Genomic DNA, 24,397 nt, shown 5'->3' with positions numbered 1-24,397 from the left:
TAAGCATACTCACTAATCATGATCATACTTAAAAAGAAAATAAACCAGCAGATATACAATGCTGCAGCCATGTGTGTATGGCACCAGCGCCGGTGAATTTGTATTCAAGGTGGTTGCCACAGTTCTGGTGAGGAGAAAAAAAATAAAAAGTCTTCCAAAAGAGCCTACTAAATTATCCAACTTCAAGGTTGACTGAGCAGGATAGACAAATAACATGTCTATAGAGTCTAGTGGTCATTATTGCACAGAAGAAAAAGTTAGGTTGCCTTTTTTTTTTTTTAGAGGTGACTATTCCACTCTAAGAAAATGAAACCTTTATTTATATACTCAGGACTGAGAACACTATTTTTTCTGACTCTTTTTCCTTTTGCTCCTACATAAATATACACACATGTTCATTTGTAGGAAGGGAAATCCATTTACTAGCATTCTCTTGACAGTCTAATTCGGATTTGTTTTTCATCTTTCAGTGTTGTGCTTGTTCCATCGAACACCACCACCAAATTTTACACCCTCTGGAGAAGTCATCAAGAGATTTAAAAAAATAAGTGTCTGGCTGAAACAAGAAATGAACAATGCAGGGCTAGCAAGGGTTTTCCATGGGCTTCTAAATTATCTAGTTGTTGCTCCAACTGGCTAAATTAATTACTTTCTCCACAGAGGAGCCAGACGGGTCTCTAGAAGCCAGTCTGCAATTGAACATCGATGAAAAGATCCAGAGGAACTTTATCAAAGCTTCCATTAACCCCCTGCTGATGTCTTAAATAGTTTTTTTCTTTTAAACACTGTGAAAACCCTAAAGCCATGCTGCAGGACTAATCTTGCATTAAGAAATCTTAAATCTGCAGGGTCTAATTGAAATGCCTATCCATGTCACCCAGATATCCAGAGCCTTCCTCTGAGTTTCAGCATTCCTCTGACGTTTTTTGTGGTGTGGGTATACAATAGAGTGTATCTTGTGTGTTGCCTTCAGGTAAAGATTGGTGAGGATGTTTTTAGGGTTTACATTTTAATCTGTCAAGATAAGCAAACCTTAGCTCTCTTCATCAGTATTAAGATATCTCTCTTATTTGATGAGCCTTTCCTTACTGTTTCCCTTCCCCTAATCTATACACATGCTTTCTCTTTCTTTGCTTATGCCAGAAGTAGAGAATCAAAGAGGTTCCCTAAGCTTCCCCAAAACTGCAATAATATAAAATGAGAGGTGGTACCAGACTTGCCTAATGAACACTGTGGCTTTCATAGGGAAATGTCACTAATGATTTGATTCCACAGGTGAAGGCTGATACCCTTAGAGCTGTGGAAATCTGGTTGAATAGTCAGCAAAATGGCCTCTGATATAGACACAGATAAATTCTTTTTTTTTTTTTTTTTTTTGGAGTCGGAGTCTTGCTCTGTTGCCCAGGCTGAAGCACAAGGACATAATCACGGTTCACCACAGTCTGCACCTCCTGAGCTCGGGTGATCCTCCTATCTCAGCTTCTGGAGTAGCTGGAACTACAGGTGCACACCACCACACCCAGCTAATTTTTTTTTTTTTCTGGTAGGGACAAAGTCTCACTATGTTGCCTATGTTGATCTCAAGCTCCTGGGCTCAAACAGTCTTCACCTTGGCCTCCCAAAGTGTTGAGATTGCAGGCGTGAGCCACTGCGCTTGGCAAAGCAATAACTCTTATATTGTTTCTTCTTTCACTATTCTGATAAATTGGAAGTCTGACTTAGATGAACTATATTGTGGTTCTCCTCTGAATCATCTTTTGTGTGTGTTTTTAAAATTATAGCAGTGCATGAGGGCCACTTTTTAAAACACAATCTATCTATAAAACTTTTTGGGTAAAATTACAAATACTTAAAATATTCGTTCTATTTTGCTATCACTCTTAGGAGGAGAGGGGGAAGAAAAGAGGAGCTGGACTTTACAGTAACTTGGATAGATTTTGAGTCTGTAATACTCAGTGATCTATCACAGAAACAAAGAAGTGCCATAAGCGGACCTTGAACATTTGCCATAATGCTATAAAGGAGGGATTGGCAGTAGCGGGATACTGCCGGGGTGGGCGTGGGAGAACATGGCATCAATAAGGGTACCTGAACTCAAACCTAGCAAAGTGAGGACCAAAGAGAGGTCCAAACTTTACCAGTAGGATGACCACTTGTATATATAATGCTGAACTGTACCCCACATCTTTAAAGTAAGATTAAATAAAAAAAAAAAAGAGGCACAATGGTTCACCTCTTTTTACTTCACATCTTCTAAATGACCGTCTGTGGACACAAATTTCTCAGCCAATTTGGTCATCACTTAAACATTTTTTTTTTTTTTGGATGAATATTGGGGGATAAAGTTTTTAAAAATATCTTATCTAGAAATCTTTTGTCTGTGATGAGTGCATACAAACAAGACTTAAACTTTGTAGCTTCAGTATCTCAGTGGGTGCTAAATAGTGACCTGCCACCAATAGGTTCACTGTGTGTAGCAAGCTGGGGTAAGATCCATCTATCAGAACAAACACTGAAAGGGGGCCAGCTCCCAGTGGCTCCCGGGAGAGTTTGTGTTTGTCTAGATAACATAGTGCAAGCTGTAAATCTCCCTCCTGAATCAACCTTTTTTTTTTTTTTTTTAAGCATAGTGCGTATGTATTTTGAGCATAGTAAGTATTAAGGTGGATGGGCACACAGGGATTTTGAACATGCAACGAGCGCAAAGCTTGATCAAGCATTCTCTATACTCTCCAAGATAATCAAGGACTTTTTTTTCATCTGAAAATTGCAGATGATCCAAACAGTTGTTGATGGAGTCTTTGCTTGTGTTCAGACCCACTGAATCTAATCTTAATCTTACAGGGTTCCCAGGAGAGCGTGATTTTAGGAAACTTTTTAGAAGACAGATTTTGGGAACTCTTGGGAACTCTTGGAGCTAACATCTCATTTCTCTTCATTTAAAACAGGAATAAGTTTATTATTACAGTGTGTATGAGGGGTTCTTTTTGCTTTGTTTTACTGGAAGCAAGGAAAACAACTGTAGCAGAATCCCACCCTGTGAAAGTATCTTCTTGTAATAATCAATGATGGAAAGGAAATTTAAAAAGCATAAATTGTGGGTATAGCCTCCTTGTACACTCCAATACAGAAGAGTAAACTAATTCAGGTATGGGCCTAGGAGGCTGGTAATATAGTTAAGGAATATTCATATAACATAGGCTAGATACTATGGCTCACATCTGTAATTCCAGCACTTTGAGAGTCTGAGGTGAGAGGATTGTTTGAGCCCAGGAATTTGAGACCAACCTGGACAATACAGCAAGACACTGTCTCTACAGAAAAATTAAAAAAAAAAAATTAGCCAGGAGTGGTGGCACACGCCCGTAGTCCCAGCTAGGGTGAAGGATCACCTGAACCCAGGAGGTTGAGGTTGCAGTGAGCCATGATCACGCCACTGCCCTCCAGCCTGGATGAAAAAGTGAGACCCCAATAACAAAAGGGGAATCTTCATATAGTAAAAGTATATTGTTTGTGGAGAGTGATCAAGTAGATGCAAATCTCACTGTTAACTCTTCAAGGGCATATCTTAGCTGTACGCATTCTTTGGAGGGTGGCTTTTTCTCTTTCCCTCCACCTCTTCCTCTTCTTTGCATTTCAGAACACACACAATAGCTTCCATAAAAGTGCTCATAGTGTGCTGAAGCCCTGCTTTAGTGTCTTTCCTAGACCCCATGCTGTGGTGCTATTTCTAGGTGGGATGCTCTTCTAATAAAGTCCTTGCAGGATTTAGGAATTGACTTCTGGGTGGAGCCAGTTACACTGAATTTCACACTTCAGCAAATTGCATTAATGACAGGCCCCTGTAAAGTGCTGTTAACCACCCCCTAGTTAAAATAAATAAAGTCCTAAAACAATGATAGCCTTCCTAACACATTCTTTGTTATTCCTTAAGACTACAAAAGTCATTTTGAGTTCTCAAGCACAGATCCAGTTGAAGACCTCTATTGGTCTTAATAACATTATAATTTTAATAGCTCAGTTGTTTCCGCCTTGGTCTTATGATGCCTGTAGGAGTTTAAACTATCTGGCACACACAATTCAGCTTTTGACTGATACCCCAAAAGAAAAATGAATAATAATAATATTTCTATGATCGCAAATTTTGAAGCTTAAAATTCTTTCTCATAAATGATTCTCCTGTTTTTAACCCATATCATAGGTTTTAAGAAAATTACCAGAAACATAGAGTCTCGAATATGAGGACTGCAATGTATTATTTCATAACCATATTTTTTGAGAGCATAGCTTGCGGTGACCATTTGTATATGAAGCGTTTTCAAAATGTACTGATCATAATTCAACCCAATGTTCTCTATTGTTTTTGTCTCCACTCACTGGTCACTTCTTCGTGCTCGTTTACTTAGCAAACAAGAAACTGCACAGGAAAGATTTGGCTACACATAAAAACGAAAGCTTTCTGAGGCGATACTAAAACCTAGCTTCTTAGCATTCTATTGTTTATGCATATTGTCCTGAATATTTTGATTTCCTGTGTTCTCAGACTTTCTCAGACTTCCATGTAGTGGAACCAAATCGGCAATAAGATTAAGAGTCTCTGAATTGCACCCCAGTGGTGAAGTCTGTCAGTGGCTCTTCTGTCAGTGTCTCTGTCTCTGTCCTTCTCCCTGTCCCTTCCTTCCTCTCCTTCTCCCTCTCTTTCTTCCCTCTCCTCTCTCCCCTCTCCCTCTCCTTCTCTTTCTCCCCTCTCCTCTCTCCCTTACTTTGTCATCCATGGTCATAACTTCTCAGTCTTTACTCATTGTTCTTTAAAACAAATAAGATTTGAGCTTGGGAAAATTCCAGGTAGCATGGAACACTTTGATTTGCTACCTATGTTTTTCCAACATGTTTCCTCGGTCTGTCTGATCTTATCAGGAATAATCTGTAGCCTATAATTTCATGCTCTAATTTGTTCTTTCCAAAATATTTTAAATCTGTTTTTCCTCTCTTCTGCCTAAGAGTTTCAAATGCAATAAGAAAAAGAAAGATAAGTTACTAAAAAAAAAATAGTTTCAGAAGGCCAGGCATGGTGGCTCACACCTATAATCCTAGCACTTTGGGAGGCTGAGGCAGAAGGATTGCTTGAGCCCAGGAGGGTAAGACCAGCCTGGACAATATAACAAGATCTTGTCTCTAGAGAAAAAAAAAAAAAGTTAGCCGGGAAGTGATGGCACATGCCTGTAGTCCCAGCTACTCAGGCAGCTGAGGCAGAGGGATCACCTGAGCCCAGAAGGTCAAGGTTATGGTGAACCATAATCATGCTGCCGTATTTTCCATTTATGGTCATCATGACTTTTTTTGAGCAGTTCATGTGATCTTTTTAGATGGCCATTAGAAAAAATAGGTTCCCCGTTGCAACTGTATCTGTGATGGAGAATTGGATAGCTCAGAAGATGACTAATGGGACTCTGGACCTTTCTGTCTTTAGGTCACCTTCTTGAATGTGTCCTACATCATAAGTGGTCCAAGGCCCAGCCATCTGGCAGCCATAGACTGACTATGTTAATGGAATTGGTCTCAGTCCAGGTCTTAGTTGACAGGTGTTCATATTATAAGTGACATTAATTGACTTCTAGTCTTTCAACCTGGAAGACAGTGGACCATCACTGAGACAGTGATGGGGAAGGAGTCATTCATGATGTATTCAGGCTCCATTGAAAGCCAAGGAATTTGGCTCCTGGAGCAGGCACCAACCTGGCACCTTGCAAATATTGTACTTGTCTGTCATGGGTTCCATTAGCTTGAAAAATAAAAACAATAGGAATCTAATTTCAAAAGATTTTTACAGTAACTCAGAATGTCTAATGCCATTTTTTCTGAAGACATGTGAGCCTCTTGTATTGGTACTTTTCATTTTCTATCTTAGGGATTAGATACATCCTATAAAAATTATTACTTTTTATTTTTTGAGAGGTTAACTATCAAGTCACTAATTTTTCACACTTATTTATTCTTTGAATTAATTTGGTTATCTTGATGTCCTTGTGAAAAAGAGATCAATAAAAAAGTAACATCGAAACCCTTTTTATCAACATACATTTCAAAGCATTGAATTAAGAGAATTCATCCAATACACACTCTTTTCTGTTGGATCTGACTGTAGAGTAAGACACCATTCATTCACCACCTCAGAGTCATGACCTGAGATGGTACGGCCTGAGCTGGAGGAGATTGTTAGTAAGATTGGTGTTATCAATATTTTGCCCACTGAATTTTCCTAGGTAAATCTACGGGCATTTTTCTTTTTAACTTCACAAATGATTTGGATTTCCCCATAGCAAGTGGCAAAGCTGCAACACTCCTGAATTAGTTATCACACTTAAAAAGTCAAGATGACAACGGCCACAGTGGATCTATTTATTGAAGTAGACAAGCTCTTTTAGCAGAATGATCAATGCCTTACCTCCTTCTGAAAGGCTTTTCAGAAGGTAGGAAATCATCAAGCATCTGATATAAAGTAATGAACAAGGCTTTTTATTGGTCAGTTTCTGGAGCAGGCTTTTAAGTATTTCTGCCTGTGAGTGTAGAAATCTGAGAGTGAAAAGTAAAAGACAAGAGCAAAGATTTACTGGGAGCATCTATCATCCTGGCTTTTAGAGTCTTTGTGATTAATACATGTTTAATTGGGGACTGATCTAGATGCTTTGGATGCCAGAAAGCTAAATGTTACAGCATTGTCTCAGTGGTTCCGAACACAGCAGGGCGATTAGCAGCTGTCTGAGTAACAAAGATAACCTGAAACCCACAGCATAGCTTTATTTTTTCTTCCAGATTTGGAATACTTGAAGCTCTCCAGAGGAGTTGACAGTTAAAGGGACAGAAGCCTTGATTCACAGCAGCTAATCCTTTTCTTTCTCTTTGTTGTATTTCTGCTTAGTAGAAGAGAACCCTTTCCTTCACTATTCTCATATTTCAAATTAATTTTGGAGGATGTTGTAGATGATGGAGGGCCTCACTTTGGTCAGAGTTCTCCATACTTTCTAAAAGACATACATAAAATAATTTCAACTAAAAGTCGCAACACTAGATACTTTTTCAACACATTTAGGACCAACAAGAAGATTTATCTTACTAGAAGCATTCAGAGGAAAAAAAAATATATATATATAGTTGTTGCTGGCTTCACCCCGTTTTCTTATCTTAAAACAATTGTCGTGCTCAGGCAAATTTGTATAAATTGCCTTCCAGTAGAAAGACTTATTTTCCTGTTTGCCTCAAACTGGCATTCTTACTTAACAGGAAATACACACACTGAATCCTGCCATGTTTCTGTTGGCAAGAGTTAAGCTATCCTTGTCAGAACCTGCCAACAAATTTCTTAGTAAGCAAGTAGAAAGTAAAACAAGCAGCTCCTAGACAAAACATAGGACACACTTGAACTGCAGCAGAGACACTCGGGTGCCCCTGAAGTAATTGCCTGGTAATTCTGGTGGACGTGGGCTTCGGTTTCGAGTGGAGCTGTCACCCATAACTAATCCTATTGCTATACCTGTAGTAATCCTAATTCAAGATATGAGCTATCTTAACATTTTCTTTACTACAAAGCACAAGGATGGATGTGTGGTTCAGTTGATCAGTTGCAAAAGCTCTAATTGATCAGTGGCAAACGCTCTAATTTGCAAAAAAACTTAGATCTTTCATGACACTTTTAGATCTTTACCCTGGGGGTTTACTAAAGATTGTGTATGGGTCTTTCTAATAATAATTGTAATACTTCACTTTTTAAAATTTTTATTCTATTATAAAGATGTGGGGTGCAAGTTAGGATTAGATACATAAGTAACGTATGTACGGGTGAAGCTTGCACCTCCAACGGGTCCTTACTTTCCATGGTTTAGGATCAGGTACCCTTTGTGTTGTTACACCCCCACCCCACCTTTTTCTCTCCCCTGACAGTGTCCCACGACTGCCGATCTCTCCCTTGTGATTAATGTTCAGTCCCACTTATAAGTGAAACATGTGATGATTGACTTTTTGTTTCTGTAATAGATCACTAAGAATGTCTCCAATTCCATTCAATTTGCTGAGAAGTCCGTGATTTTGTCCTTCTTTGTGGCTGCATAATAATGCTTCACTTTTAACAATCCTAACATTTGTTATAGTGTTATAAACCTTTTTATTGTGAAATATATTCACATCTAGAAAACTATGCAAGACTCATTTGTATAGTCACTGAATTATTGGAAAGGAAACACCGATGTAACCATCATCTAAGCCAAGGAACAGAACACTAGAACATTGCCAGGCTTCCAGAACTTGTCTTGCACCTTTATAATTCTTCTCTGACTCCAAATACTATTTTTTATTTTATAATTGAATTATTTTGATTTTATTCTTGTCTCAGCTCTTTGGGTTAGTTCTTTTTTTTTTTTTTTTTTGAGTCGGAGTCTCACTCTTTTGCCCAGACTGGAGTACAGTGGCCGCTCCCGGCCACTGCAGCCTCGACCCACTGGGCTCCAGAGATCCTTCCACCTCAGCCTTCCAAGTAGCTGGAACTACAGATACGTGCTACCACGCCCAGCTCATTTTTTATTTATTGTAGAGATGAGGTCTCGCCAAGCTGCCCAGGCCGGTCTCGAACCCACGGGCTCAGGCAGTCCACTCACCTTGGCCTCCCAAAGTGCTGGGATTACAGGCTGAGCCACCGAGCCTGGCCGGGTTAGTTCTAATGTGAGTTGATTCATCACCAAAAGCTTTAAGGATTGTTTGTGAGCAGGGATCACATTTAACTTACCTCAGGGTTTCTGGCAGTCAACCACGTACACAGAGTAACCCTGTACCTAACACATAGAAGCCTCAGAAAGATTTATTCTGCTGTTGCTGCTGCTGCTGCTGCTGCTGTGGGAAAGAAGTCACTTAACCTTCAAGTCTCCAATTTCTTACAGGGAAAGGAGGGAGAGAGAGACTAGTCACTTCCTACAGACGGGTGGTTGAGCAGATGAGCTCTAGGACCAGACTTTTGATTTCACCACGTATGAGCTATTACTTGCAACAAGTTATTCAAACTCTCTGTATTTTATTTTCCTCATCTATAGAATGGGGATACTAATGTCTGTCTCGTAGGGATGTTTTTGAGGTTTATGTTAGTTTATCCGAGAGGTTTAGAACAATGCTCAGCACATCATACTTAATAAATGCTAGTTCAGTGTGTGTGTTATTGCAGACGTGTGGCATGGAGGAAGGATCACATACCCGAGTCAGGCAGACTTGGGCTTTAAATCTCATTTTATAGCCTTGGTTATTTATTTAATTAAATTAGTTAATTTCTCTGTGCCCAAGTTTCCAAATCTGAAACGTAAGGGTGATAATTATAACTACATCAAAGAGCTGTGAGGATTAAATGATGTTAAGCGTGTGTGTGCAAATGCCTTGCAAAGGAAACCCATAACATCTGCTTTGCTCATTTTCCCATTCCCCGCGTAGCGGCCACTCACATGGCCTAAGTCTTCAGCTGTATAAGCCGAAGTTAATTGTGCCACGAAAACTAAACTAACTCTTCGCTAACAAGAAAACTCAACCAAGCCATTTTGAGAACCCCACTGTCTTTTCCCATTTAGCATGAACACAAGCTCAGCTGAATCGTTTGGCTTCGTATTCTGTGATTCTGCTGAACTCATTCGCTGCTGGAAGACTGGTGGCCGTGATCGTGTCCCTGAGAAGCTGCACAGCCTCTGTCACTGGCTTCGCTGACCTCAGGGCACGCTCCAGTTTCTCACAAATGAGTGACTATCTGCTCATCATGCATGGCCAGGAGCTAGAATTCCCAGGAGGGAACTTGAAGGCCATTCGGCTGCTTTAGGTCACAGACCAATCTTCTGTGGGCTACAATACTAATGCACTTGGTTTGAATTCAATATATGAAAATGCCTCTTTTTCGCTAAATGGCTCCATGACAATGGGTACCTGCTGTAGCCCCAAATGTCAGCCAGTGGGTTATCACAATAGAAAATTATTTCTTGCTCAAGTCATGTCCAGTTGGTGGTGATAAGGGGAGGATGAGGGGGACTTCCAAGATGGGCCTGGGCATCAACCTCCTGCTGACAGACTGTGAGTTCCAAAGGATGGAGAGTCACAGGGAGCTATTGATAGGTCAGGTCCACATTCCATTGCTCAAAATCCAGTCATCTGAACCACCCTAGGTGCAAAGACATCTAAGAAAGTAGTTCTCGACCAGACTGCTCCATCCCAGAAATAACGATTTAGGAGAAGGGAGCACGCATGTTGGATCCCAACACCTTCAACTTCCCTAGGCAAACACTTCACATGAAGGCTAAGGAAAGCATCACATTCCATTACTTAAAATTTTATCAATAGCTCTTTGTAAATAATTTGTCAAAAATAATCTGTTGCCCATCCTTTTGAGGAAAAAATGACATGCCTTCCCATCTCTCTAGGGAAAAAAAGTCTAATAAAACTTTCATCTCATGTTAAACCCCAAATAAAAACTCTGGGTCAGAGACTTTGCAAAGTCTTATTCTTGAATCATGTAGTTAGAAAATTTTTAGTGTTCCAAAATAAGAGTCTTTGTGTGTGTGTGTGTGTGTGTGTGTGTGTGTGTGTGTTGTAGTCTCCCTTTGTTGCCCAGGCTGGAGAGCAGTGGCACACTCATAGTCACCACAGCCTTGACTTGCTGGTCTCAGGTGATCTTGCCTCAGCCTTCCAAGTAGCTGGAACCACAGGCATGAGCCATCACGCCCGGCAAATCAGAGTCTTAAAAATCACTGATAGCCTGGGTCAATTGTATCCTTCAGCAAGTGTTGCTGTGCACTGCTTTATTTTATAGTGTTTGTTTAAAATAGACTCTGTACTGACCTTGGAAATCACTTTATGGAAAAAATTGCACCCCTTATACATTTTAAGTATAAGCTTAACAAATATGAATACTTAAATATAAATCAACTTAGTTTAATTCAGTCTTCTCAGGATTTTGTTTGAGAATTTGGTTCTATGTTTTTTGTCAAATCAAAAAATATTTTGTATCAACTTAGAAATAATCGATTTTTTTCCCCTATACCTTTTGCTTATTTGTTTTAAAAACAATTTCACTTCTTAAGTATGAGAAAATGTATTACTGATGTATCAACTAAAAGCTGTGAGGTGTCAAGCTGAGTCTTTATGTCCGGGATGTATCCAGGGAGGGTGGCTGGGGATTGAGTTTTTTACTGAAAACATAGCAGAGGGGTTAACCCAGCTGATTGAGGATGTATCCAGGGAGGGTGGCTGGGGATTGAGTTTTTTACTGAAAACATAGCAGAGGGGTTAACCCAGCTGATTGAATTTGCTGTAAACGAGATTACGTATATGTGAAAGCATCTTGTAAACTGTTGAGTACTATAAAAAACTGTAATAATATTAGTAAGAAAAGCAGCATATAAAAATTGCCCAGTGATGTTTGGTGCTGTAGACGTTGCTAAGCTTCTCCTTCTCTCCATTTGGTGTAATGTGAAATAAAGCAATTAATATTAGCACCAGCGTTCTTAGCATCGCTGAGATGCAAAACCCTTAATCACAAGGATATCATTAGTGCTCTGAAGCGTTTAATTTTGATGCTTGACAGCATTTTAAAATGCACAAACCTTTGATAAAGAGCAAATCAGAACTGAGGTGTTGAATTGAGAAAGAAATAGAGAACAAAAACCACCTTAAGCTCCAAGTAATTAAATTTAAATATGCTATTTGCATTAAGCAGAGATATGTATAAACTGTGGATTTATTTTTCTATCAGTGAAAGACCCCCTGAGTAAACATCATCTATTTAAATCCAGATCCTGGGAAGGGGAAAGATACCCCTGCTGTGGTTGAGAAGTCATCTTTCCTCTAAACATGGACAATTGTATACCACTGACATCCATGGGTTCAGGTTTCCTGATTTCCAGAAAGGGCTGTTTTCACTCTTCCTTGCCCACAGGCTGGAGACCTTTCACTGCATCTGTTTCTTTCCTGGCCCACCCCCCACGTCCCCCTAATTTGAACCAGTAATGAAATACAGTCAGTCTGTTTCAGCTATTTTTCTTTTTCCCTTCAAGTTCCTTCAAACTGTTTTTAATTCATTACTTGCGATGCTGAACTCAAGAAAACTCTTTTCTAGTCCAGGAAGCAAGCGAGTCCTTCCCTTCTTTCTGTATCTCTTTTTCTCTTCTCCATCCCATTTGGGTGTCACAAGTACCAAACTGCTGCAGTAAAATGACTTGTAGGTGTTTAATGGCAAGTCATTGAGGAAGTGAATAAAAGAAAATTGCAGCATTCGCATCAGTGGGGAGCAAGGAAAACTGCTGAGCTTTGAACCAAAGAAAGTTAAATTTACCATTTTCTTAAAGGGAGCCACCTCTGTTTGACATCAAAGCATCTCCTGTAATTTTTCCTTGTGAAATGCACCACTGTTACAGAGTTGTGATGGAGCCCCTTAATCTAGGCCGTTTCTGTTTATCAAAAACACACACAGAGATAAAACCCACATGTGCCTTCTGAATGCATTGTGGTCTGCTCTCAAACCAAATGTAACCACAGGTACATAGCAAATGGGGATTCTGTTTAGAAAGCATTCTCAGTTTCTCAGGCATATGTGGAACTTTGAATACAAAATTATTTGGGGGTGAAATCTATCTTAGCTTTCTAGTAGAATGCTCAGATCATTCAACTGTCAAGCTTTGGTGAGATTTTTTTTTCCTTTTATCCTCTTGGTTTTTGCTCCATCGTGAAAAAAAAAATGATATATTACTACAAATTCACTTATTTCCATTGTGTATGTGGAAAGACAGAGTCTGTTCCAAATGCTTAATCTCGCTGCCCCTATTCTGACTGCAGAGGGCTCCCTATTACCCTCCCGTTTCAACAACATGTCCTTTTGGTGGCTGTTGCATTTGTGGCAACTAATGGCTTCTGCTATGCTAGTGAATTTTTGAAGGATACTTCTTCTTATAAAACAAAGATGTTACTTAAGATCCTTTCTAGATTTAGGATTAAGACCTGGGAATTTCCACACCACTGCTGTACTGTGGTAGTTTAAAAGGTCAGGAAAACTATTTGCCTATGCCCTACAGATACAGAGGAGAAACACTGAGTGTGAATTGTCAATATCTTCATCAACTTGAAGAGTAGAACCTCAGAATGCTGTCTGGAACAGGTGCAGCAAAGCCTAGTTTTAGTGTTAGCTTACATTTGAATGACATTTTACAACCTGTGTGTTTGAAAAATGTTCAGAAGTATCATATACACCTTAGAAACAGAGACTCCCTTATAATTAGAATTGGCATTTGCTTCACCTCTAAATTGTCAATATCTGAGTTAACCTAAATAGCAAAACCAACCCCACTAAAGGTCATCTGAAACAGGTACAGATGGAAAGTTGTTTTAAGGATGGTTTACTTCTGGTACTTAATATTTTAAAAACTTTTTACTTGGTTCGCTTCTATTCATTTGACAAATTTATTACTGTGTCAGCATGATTTGTAAATTTTAAAAAAAGAGAAGAAGAAGGGCACGGTGACTCAAGCCTGTAATCCCAGCACTTTGGGTGGCCGAGGTGAGAGTGTTGATTGCCTGAGTCCAGGGGTTCGAGATCAGCCTGAACAACTTGGTGAGACTTTATCTCTACAATCAATAAATAAATAAGCCAGGTGTGATAGGGCACACCTGTAGTTCTAGCTACTGGGAAGGCTGAAGCGAAAGGATCGCCTGAGCCTATTGTGTCAAGGCTGCAGTAGCCATGAGTGTGCTACTGCACTCCAGCCTGGGTGACAGAGTGAGACTCCAACACACACACACAAAGAAGAAGAAATGAAGGACATGTTATACTTTGGATTAAAAACTACTGTACTTAAAAATTATTCCTCTTGGGAGTAATAGGAAAAGATGATCTCAGATACAGGCATCTCAGAATAGGAAAATTGACATCTATAGGTCACTGGAAATTAGGCTTCAAAAGTTTGAAGCATTAAGGACTAATCAAATTAAATCATGCATCTTCCTTTAAAAGCTACCCTTTAGTAGTGCTTGCCTTTGTGGTTTTTATATCCACCATCTTTCTCTAACTATACTACTATCAGCATGCATGACCAGATCTTGTTGCTATGTGTTATGTCTGAATTCTAGTCATTAAAGAACGCCTGATTTTGTCTAAGAGCACAACATTGTTCTTAAAACAAGCATCTATTTTATGAAGTCCATGAGTAAATAGGAATATTTTTCAGTTTATTATACACCTCTTTCTTTTATAAGGATATGTACATGAGTTCCCAGCTTCTTCCTGGCTCGCCTCTGATGCTTCAGCAGGTATACTGCTTGTCTACAAATGCAATATGATGAGAAAGTGACCTCCTCGTCTTTCTTCCAACATCATAAGAGAGCTTGAATAAGAAGAGGATTGGCAGGAACTATCTCCTTTTGAATTTAGAAAAATGAGTCCTTTGAGTTGACATTAGACTGTGTTTTCTCTGTAAGACTATTATAAAAATTCTCCACCTTTTTTTTTTAAGTTAAGAAGAGGCTAAAGCATACTTTAATGGTACTTAATCTGATACCAAGGACTGTGCAAAAGGGGACCCAAAAATAAAGGGAATTTTCATCGGTGGAAACAAAAAGGCCTCTCAGGGCAAGATTCGGTGAATAGGAAAGGTAGGGGCATGGAAGGTCATGTTGTTTTTGGTCAAAAACAGCTAAGCACTCAGCATGGTGTGGGCAGGTGCACTTGTAAATTACCCATCATGAAATGGGCAAATGTGCTAAAAGAATCTCCAAAAAAAAAAATGCACTGAGGCCTAACGCAGCCTCTCACAACAATACTAGCTGGCACAGTGATGCCAATGGGTTCCTAGAACACATACCTAGAGGGAGGAGCCTGTATTACAAGGGGCCAGCCCTCCAAAAAATGATTTCATTTTTTGAGGGGGAGTCCTCCCTCGTATTCTATTCAGCCTTGTTAACCCATTCCCCATCTTGGCCTTGTTCCATTGGTACTCATAAGTGTGTGTGTAGTGATTGAGTCAGTATTGAGGAATAACCTTGTCTCTACAAAGAGTAAGAATGTAAATCAAAGAGCTGAGTGGCAACTGAAAATTCTCTTTTTTTTGAGCAAAATTTCAACTATGATTGGAAGCCCTCTTTTTTTTTTTTTTGAGTTGGAGTCTCACTCTGTCGCCCAGACTGGAGTGCAGTGGCCGCTCCCGGCCACCGCAGCCTCGACCCGCTGGGCTCCGGCGATCCTTCCGCCTCAGCCTTCCAAGTAGCCGGAATTACAGGCGCGCGCTACCACGCCCAGCTGGTTTTTTTATTTATTGTAGAGATGAGGTCTCGCTGCCCAGGCGGGTCTCGAACCCACGGGCTCAGGCAATCCACTCACCTCAGCCTCCCAAAGGCGCAGGATGACAGGCTGAGCCACCGAGCCCGGCAAGGAAGCCCTCTTTTGAACAAAGACATTGATTGGTCAACTCTCCTGTTGAACCGTGTATTTAGGGGGAGTGTTCATTCTGTTATTTTATTATTCTATCATCTCCTCTCCTAATTGGTTAGCAATGGGTAGAGCCCTTGGGGGTTTTTATTCAGGATCCAAGACATTTTTAAACGGGTGGGGTTGGATCTTGTTTACCAAAGTGTAGAGAAATACCAGGATGGCATCAGAGATAGTTTTAGGGAAGCTACAAATGAGATATTGTATAATACTGAACCATTCTGTGTGCAAGTTAGTTCCTTTTCAGTTCTCTCTCAGTAATTCTGAGTACTCTGAGGTCAGAATCTCAAGTCAGTGCCTGGATCGCCTGTGCTTTTTTAACACTGGCCAATCTCTATATCTTGGAGAGGTAAGAGTGTCCAGCAGGCCAGGTTCGGTGGCTTAGCCTGTAATCCCAGCACTTTGGGAGGCTGAGGCAAGTGGGTTGCCCGAGCCCACGGATTCGAGCCCAGCCCGGCAATTTGGTGAGCCCTTTAAAAAAAAAAAATTAGACGGGCATGGTAGCACGTGCCTGTAGTTCTGGCTACTTGGATGGCTGAAGCAGATGGATCGCTGGAGCCCAGCCGGTTGACGCTGGGTTGGCCGTGAGTGTGCCACTGCATTCTAGTCTGGGCAACAGAGTGAGACTCCAACTCAAAAAAAAAAAAAGAGTGTCCAGCAATCATTGACAGCATTGCTTCATTTATGTATTACATTCATTTTTATGGTTGCTTGCCATTAGTTGTGAGTGATAACAGGGTTTCATTGAAACCAATACATGGGAAGTTTCTTTTAAAATAGAACTGCTGAAGTTCAAAATGCTGTGTTTATTAAAGAAAAATACTGCTTAAATCACCTTCCAAGCTGCAGAAGGACGTAGCAGCAAACATATGATACGAGAAGTCTGATGGTTGGGAACCTCTGGCATAGGGAAGATTGGGAAATGCCATTGGCAAATGCCTCATCTAGTGAAATGAGGAACAGGCAGCATGCACGGTAGGGTGATGGCTTCCAGATGTTGGGCTGGAAGTGGTATTGAAAATGGGTAAAAAAGGTGAGGAAAGAGCCCGTATGTGGTTTATGATGTGGAGAACATCCAAGTTGCCTCCATTCCAAAGTGGCAAGATGGCAAAACCCAGCTTTTCTCTAATGGATAATCTTCTTACTGGAAAAGGTAAGAAGCTCCTCTCCAGGGGTGGGGAACGACTGCCATATTATATAACAGTGCAGCTGCATGTTTTGGGTACAAGTCCCAACCTCACTTGGTCATGAGTTGCTTTAGACACTGTGTCCCAATAACATGCTCTTCTGAAGAAATCTGCTCAGTGAACAGTTGAGATTTTTACACCCACACAACCTAATAATTTTTGTCAATTAGATCTATGTAGTCTACTATTCGTTGGTTGCATTTATTTCTATAGTAGGTACGGAGACAGTGTGAACTCAGCAGTTTTCTGATGGTCCCCGGCCTAGCAGCCTATTTACCTTCAGTTCTTCTAGCCTCTAGCTTGCATTTCTCTTTTAATTTCTCATTTTTCTCCCTTTTATGACAGCTGAGTCAAGGTACACTCTGTTGGCTTATTTTCACATTTGTACATGTAAGTTTTCCAAGTAGGGCTGCATTCGAAATATTCTATTAGTTAACATGATCTTGTTGCTAACTCTCTGCTTGAGGTTTTTTGAGCACCTTCGTTGAGCTCATATTCCCTTTGAATGGCCACAAAAACGCTGCTGCTCAAACCTCTAAAATAGAAATCAGATTCATTTCCCACATGCAGCAGTTTAGTGATAACCCAACCAGAGAGAAGCCGCCTTAGCTCATCAGTGCACTCCGAGGGCAGGCAGGCAATTCTTTCCTGAGGATTCTATCGATTATCAGGACCTGACCCAGACTATTTCAGACAGAAGCTTCATTTTATAATTTTATGATTTTTCTCCTTCTTGTTTTCTTTCTAATGACCTTGCTTTTCTGTTTCACTTCCGAATCCTGAACATCAGAATTTAAAGAGCCCCTTTTTATGGAGTGTATGCTAAAGTACTCTGTTAGGCAATATATTTATTACCTGGAGTGAGATGACTTTTCACAGCCAGGCAGTTTTCTTAGCCTCCTTCCTACCTCTATATTTTAAAAAGTCACTCATTGCATTTTGCTGGACAATGGCTCTGTGTCAATCAGTAAAGAAAATGGAGAGAGAGAAAATGGTGTGTGTGTGTGTGTGTGTGTGTGTGTGTGTGTGTGTGTGTGTGCGCGCGCGCACGCGCTGGGGAAAGGGAACCTTAATGAAAGTAATGAGCACATTTCCGTTTTTCATTTTCCTCAGATGTTCAGTGGCTTCCATATGTCTGCTGCACGGAGCTTTGTTCATTCAGTTTGGTATTACTAACTTTGGGATTGCCTTTGATGGAAGACATGTGTATCCACTGTCTCTTTCCCTTGTGTTTATGCCTGTGATTCAATCTGGAATGGCTTTGGGGTTGAGAGAGAAAGAGAGAAAGATAGAAAAATGGGAAGGGGTGTGCGTGTGTTACCATCTCGAAGCATCTCTAACAGAGATGCCAGGCTGTCGAATTGCCACTTCCACTAGACAGTCCCTGTTGGATTGGATTCAACTGGAAGACTCCCCTTTGTCACAGTGGTGTGTCTGGTTGGTTTCCCTGCCGTCAGTATACCCATCAGATGTGGTCAAGCCGGTTTGAAGCTTTTCCCATTCCCTTTTCAGTGACAATTTATTTTACTTTTTCTCTTTTTGTCCTCTGAGTTAGGGGTTGACAGTCATGTGTGTATTGGAGAAGGGCAGGAGGATGACCCAACACTAATTTGTTCCTCAGTGGCCATTTCTTGACGTTTGTTTTCACATATTTCCACAGTTTGGGGGGGGGGGAAGAATATACATTGTATTTAGGAAGCCTTCTAATCTCTGGTTCCACAGGCCAGCTTTGTTAGATAAGATTAATGGTTTCATGAATGCTACCTCTTCTCCCTGGAGATCACACATTTGTACCAGCCATTGTCAGTCACAGCAGAGCTTGATAACAGCTGGCTGTGGAGATGTGACCACCACAGTGGAGAAGCAAGCTTTAGGCAGTCTGGGTTTATAAATCTCAAGTGTGTCCCTTCTCCCTACCCCCATAACACACTCAGTAGAGAACTGCTTTTGTGTCTTTCTCAGTGGAAAGCAGGCAAAAACAACATGCCAACTCTTGTAAAATAGTTGCAAAATGTCATGTGTCCAAAGAGACCGTCATGCTTTATTTGTGTTCTTCATTATTCGCATGGTTGCGTTCAAACTGAAAACTCTTACAGTATTTAAGCAGTACTTTTCTTTATATTGGAAAGTATGTAAATTGTTTGCCTTCCAGGATTTCCTGCAGTACCCATAGAAGACTTGCACATTCTCTCGCTTGTATAAAATTAGAGACCGGGAAGATGACACTCATCACACTTGAAGGCAGGATGAGATGCAGCTTTACTGAGCTTGCAATGAGATCTCCCAGAGGCTGTTGTGGCTTGCAAAAGCTCAGAATCAGTACAGGCCTTTCTATACCTACAGTCTTTACGAGAAATGAGTCTGGGTGCTGTGGATGTGATACTATAGGCCTGTGGATCCCCAAACTTTTACTTCAGAGACAATCTTTTTAAGGCAAACCACAAACAAAAAAATACTAGAGAGAATTTTTAAAAAGATAAACTTTTGTGCTGCAGAAGAATGAAACAGTCAAGAGAAAAATGAGGCCATCTTTCACATTTTTCTTAAGTAAAATGAAATTATTGACTGGTATCACCAGAAATATTTTTTGTTTCTAAAAGAAAATGTCTTTTGTCTTTCATTTTTCTGATAGCACCGTCATCCATTGCTTTGGTCCAAGCTAAAGAAGTCACGAGATACAGTGTGGCGCTGGCTTGGTTGGAACCAGATCGGCCCAATGGAGTAATCTTGGAGTATGAAGTCAAGTATTATGAGAAGGTATTACTTGAACGGACAAGTTTCCTTTCTTTTTTTTCTTTCTTCTTCCTCCTTCCCTTCCTTTACTCCCTTCTGTTCTCTCTCCTTCCCTTGTTTAAGTGTTGGATGGACAGTATAACTTGTGGAATACCAGTGAATTCCAAAACCAAATGCATTTTGCATTCCAATCAAATCTGATTATGAAATCTAATATTTATTTAGTTATACTGAAAAAATAAAAATAATACATATTAGAATATGTTCTAATATAACTATTTTTTATTTCTAGTAATAGAAATCAAGATAGCTAAGAAGTTCTAATCTATGAACCTTCTATCCGGGAGAGTGACTCATAACAGTTGAAATAATGATCTGTTTAAGCAGATCACTGCTATTCAGAATAAAGATGTGGGTTTTGATGACTTTTAATAGAAAGTCAGGGAAGAAAAATTACATTCTTCAGTCTCTTAAAGTTATAGAAAGGCACATTATTTTTACAAATAACTTGTCTCTTAAAGGATAGAATTCTGAAGAGAGCTTTTTGCATTTATGGTTTCTAGAAAATGAACAATTGTCTTCTTTTTCTTTTTAAAGATAATCACTTATTAGCTTCCTTGTTAAAAGCAGAACAGGGGCAGAATTTTTTAATTGAAACCAGATTATGAATTTTTCAAATATTTTCTAGAATGAAAATAGAAAAAGAAAGGGATCTTCTTACAGTTTTTTTTTTTTAATTACTGGATGTGGAACTTTAAAAGCCACCAACCATCTTTTAATGTTCTCTCAAAACAAAAATTCTGAGTGAAGATCTGGATATAGTCACTGTCGACAGTACTTATACTCAAACTATGCATTTCTTCTTTTTTTTTCTTACTTTTTTTAATTTTTAATTTTTTTTTTTTTTTAGTTTGAGTGTCACTCTGTTGCCCAGGCTGGAGTGCAGTGGCTGCAGTGGCACGCTCATGGCCACCACAGCCTCAACCTGCTGGGCTCAGGTGATCCTTCTGCCTCAGCCTTCCACGTAGCTGGAACTACAGGTGAATGCCACCATGCCCAGTTAATTTTTTGATTTATTGTAGAGACGGGGGTCTTACCAAGTTGCCCAGGCTAGTCTCAAGCCCCAGGGCTCGGGCAATCCTCTCTCCTCAACTCTCCAAAGCGCTGGGATGACAGTCTTGAACCACCGCACCTGGCCTTATTATTTTTTTTTCTATTTCAACAGCTTTAAAGGGTACAAATAATTTTTGGTTTGGACTTTAAATGTACTCACCACTCCTACCTGTGTACAATTGTACCCGATAGGTAATTTTTTTGTCTGTCCACCCCTTGCCCTTCTTCTGAGTCTCCAGTGTTCATTATATCATTCTCTTCTGTCTTTGAAGTGCCTTAGCTTATCTCCCACTTATCAGTGAAAGCCGGTGGTGTTTGGTTTTATGTTCCTGAGTTAGTTCACTTAGGGTGATGTTCTCCTTTTCCATCCAAGTTGCCGCAGAGGACATTATTTCTTTATTTTTGGCAGCTGAATAGTATTCCATGGTGTATAGTAACCAATACAATATGTCACTGGTATCGGAGCAGACATATGGACCAATGGAACAGAATAAAGAATCTAGGAAAAAACCAAACTGCTTACAACCGATATTTGACAAAGCTGACAAAAACATACACTGGGGAAAGGACACTCTATTCAACAAATGGTGCTAGGAACATTGGATAGCTACATGCAGAAAAATGAAATTTGCTCCCTACCTCTCCCCATAGACAAAAATTAACTCAAGATGAATTAAAGACTTAAATGTCAGACTTGAGACCATAAAACTCCTAGAAGAAAACCTAGGAAAAACTCTTCTGGACATTGGCCTAGGCAAAGAATTTATGGCTAAAACCTCAAAAGCGAATGCAACAAAAACAAAAATAAACAAGTGGGACTTAATTAAACTAACAAGCTTCTGCACAGCAAAATAAATAATCAACAGAGCAAATAGGCAACCTACAGAATGCATTTCTTTCAATAGCTACGAAGTAACAGTAACACTTAAAACATTCAAGAAATATAAGCTTTAGAGAGTTTATCAGGCTCCATTCTCTTTCAGTGTCTGAGTAGACTGGCTTGGCTTCTTTGATATTACACCTAGAGAAAGCAGAGGATTTACTTTGCTGCTTTCCCTGATTTTATCTTCCCATAATACAGGATCAGAATGAACGAAGTTATCGTATAGTTCGGACAGCTGCCAGGAACACGGATATCAAAGGCCTGAACCCTCTGACTTCCTATGTGTTCCACGTGAGAGCCAGGACAGCAGCTGGCTATGGAGACTTCAGCGAGCCCTTGGAGGTCACAACCAACACAGGTAACAAGGGACCACCCAGACTCAAGTTGTCTGAGGCTCTTTTTATACTACCGGGTGAATCCCATTAGGGTGAAATCCAAGGAGCTGCACATAATTTTTGGTTAGGCAAAAATTTTTCAGCAATAAATGTTGCTTGAAATAAGATAGCCAGGGTTTGTAACTTAGAAAACTTCGTGCTATTTAAATAACATTTTTCATTATGGTATCTGTGCTGTCTTTTCATATGAATGAAAGTTGTTGCTTATTTTCTCTTGTTTTGAACCTTGTATTAACCATGAAAAATGGGAGTACTAAACTGACTGAGTATTGCATAGCTATCCTACATTAAGATAGGGAATTTTCTTCCTAAGAAGATTTTAAAAAGGGACCAACAATTTTTCTTTTCTTACTTATTTCTAGGAATCTGTTTAAATCAAGTCAGATCAGTTTTTTAAAGCCCCTTTGAACAAAGATAACAAATCTTTCAGCATTGTGAGTCGATCAATTGGTTGATTAAATTAAAAATGCTTACAGAGAGGCCTACCCATGAACAAAGAGTTTGCATACAATGTTGCCACCTCCTTAATTAACAAACCACAATTGAGCCTACTTGATAAAGACAGAATTGCTGACATCAGTTCTAGAAAATCATTTGTCCACAAATTATTAAATAAAATAAGAATGGAGAAAAAAAGCAGAAGTGAAAGTAGAAGTAAATCTGAGGGGGGTTACGTCCTTTGAAATTATTCAGGAAGGCTACAAGGATAAAGTGACTTTTGAGCTGAACAAAAATAGGTAGGTTTTTGACAGCTGTGGGGAAGACAGTACATTCAAATCTGCTATCCTTTCTGAAATTTTCAAGTGCATTTCTCACTGAGAAATACGTTTGATCGTTATGTAATAGCGAAGATGGTGATAAAAAGGAAAAGAAGAAAAAGCAATGACTTATGTTTTGCATAGGATTTAATGAGTTTTCTGTTGGAAGTTCGTCGTACAATTATAAAAAGAATGTCTTTGTCTCTTTAAGGCTGTCTTAGAAAATGCCATTGCATGAATACGTAAGGAAAAGCCAACAAGGCTGAGGCTGTGAGCATTCCAAATGGTTTCAGAACATTGAAAACTGTGACCCATTCAGAAGTTCTACCTCTTGTAACTTTTCCAAAGGTGACCTTTGTGTAATTGTCATTCCCAGTGCCTTCCCGGATCATTGGAGATGGGGCCAACTCCACTGTCCTTCTGGTCTCTGTCTCAGGCAGTGTGGTGCTAGTGGTCATTCTCATTGCAGCCTTTGTCATCAGTCGGAGGTAAGCACTGAAGCTGCTTGCTGCACAGCCGCCTGCTGTGTTCCAGGTTTTATGAGGGAGGTTTTTGTCTCCTCCTCACAAAGCTAAGGTTTGGATTAGCATCATAAACACTGTGTTTGCCTCCCAAGTTTCCTTCTTGTTGCTTTGATCTTCCACATCCCTATGGAAGTTGCTGACTGTAGCCTGATGGCAGTCCTCACTACTGAGAGTTCTGGAAGGACCCAGCTAATTCTAGGAAACCAAACTGAGAAGTAATCCAATGGGAGACTTCTAGATATCTAAGCTGCCCAGTATCATATTTATCCTTCTCTTTAGCCTGGACTCACTGCCAAAGGCAAGAATGGCTATATAAAAATTTGAGCTCTGCCCTTTGCCAACTGTTCTTATTACATAACCTCTTGGAGTCTTTGTTTCTATTTTATAAAACAGTGATAATCATTATCTGTCTCAAAGAGTCATTGACAGGATAACTTTGATAGGCAAAATTGATAATACAGCACACAGCAGGTGCTCCAACATGATATTGGTTAACAATAATGGTCACCAAAGCAAAAAATGGGTACTATACGCTCAGTCTGCCCTCAAAAGGCCCTCAGCATTTCCAGAGAATACTCGCTGAGCACACTGTGAGCATGACATTGCTCTTGGGAATGATCTACAGCAGCAGGGTAACGCTGAATGCTTGCAATCTGACTTGATGCTTAAAAGAATCGTCTAAAAGAGGGAGAGATAGCAGTGCCTTGGCAGTATGTTCTATTGAACCAGTTTTTCTTACTGATGTTGCCTCCACTGACTTGTTTGCACTACCAGGGACTTCAGAGGAATCAACATCAAAATGTGCCCATAGCCAGGCCTTCTTGATCTGTTATGAGTGAGAGGCTGCCTCTTCTGTGACCTTCACACCTGTACACCATCAACTGTGACACAGGGTGGGGTTTTTCGTAAAAGGCAGAACCTGGAGGTGTCAAAATGATCCTTTTCAATATAAAGTTTGCCATGTTAAAGAAGAGGAAAGCGGTGCTAGGAAAGATGTAATGCTTGTCTAGGCTCAGAACATTGCCATAGTGGTGGGTTGAACTACTACGGTAGCCATGCCTGGCTCTCAGGCCAGTATCCTTTGTACCGTTCCTCTCTGCCTACTGATGATCTTACCAATGTCACAACAATGCCTTTTGCTATTTTCCACTGGCCTGGACAAGCCACTATGCTCTTACTTCCATCTGATGTACATTATAACTAAGGGAATGATCATACAAGGGGAACCTCCTTGGAATTGGAGTTATCTTTTTGGAGGATGGGCCCCTTGTAGTACATTCGGAATTTCTTCCTCCAGATCAAACAGTCAACCGAAGT

General features: G+C 40.1%; 1 protein-coding gene across 3 annotated transcripts in view; it reads left to right on the top strand.

Moving 5' to 3' along the window:
• Nucleotides 1-24,397, top strand: part of EPHA4 (EPH receptor A4) — a 149,805-nt gene that overhangs the window by 93,589 nt on the left and 31,819 nt on the right. For 2 of the 3 annotated variants that reach the window (XM_008057702.2, XM_008057703.2), the window contains exons 6-8: nt 19,307-19,431; nt 21,602-21,761; nt 22,933-23,044. The exons of the other annotated variant lie outside the window; for it this stretch is intronic. In XM_008057702.2, coding sequence (XP_008055893.1) covers nt 19,307-19,431; nt 21,602-21,761; nt 22,933-23,044 — 397 coding nt within the window. The remainder of the gene's footprint in view (nt 1-19,306; nt 19,432-21,601; nt 21,762-22,932; nt 23,045-24,397) is intronic. 3 annotated transcript variants of the gene reach the window in all.

The sequence above is a fragment of the Carlito syrichta genome, unplaced genomic scaffold (genome assembly GCF_000164805.1).
Source record: "Carlito syrichta isolate Samal-C Ts95f unplaced genomic scaffold, Tarsius_syrichta-2.0.1 Scaffold303111, whole genome shotgun sequence".
NCBI lineage: Eukaryota > Metazoa > Chordata > Mammalia > Primates > Tarsiidae > Carlito > Carlito syrichta.
This window is presented reverse-complemented; position numbering and strand designations above follow the sequence as displayed.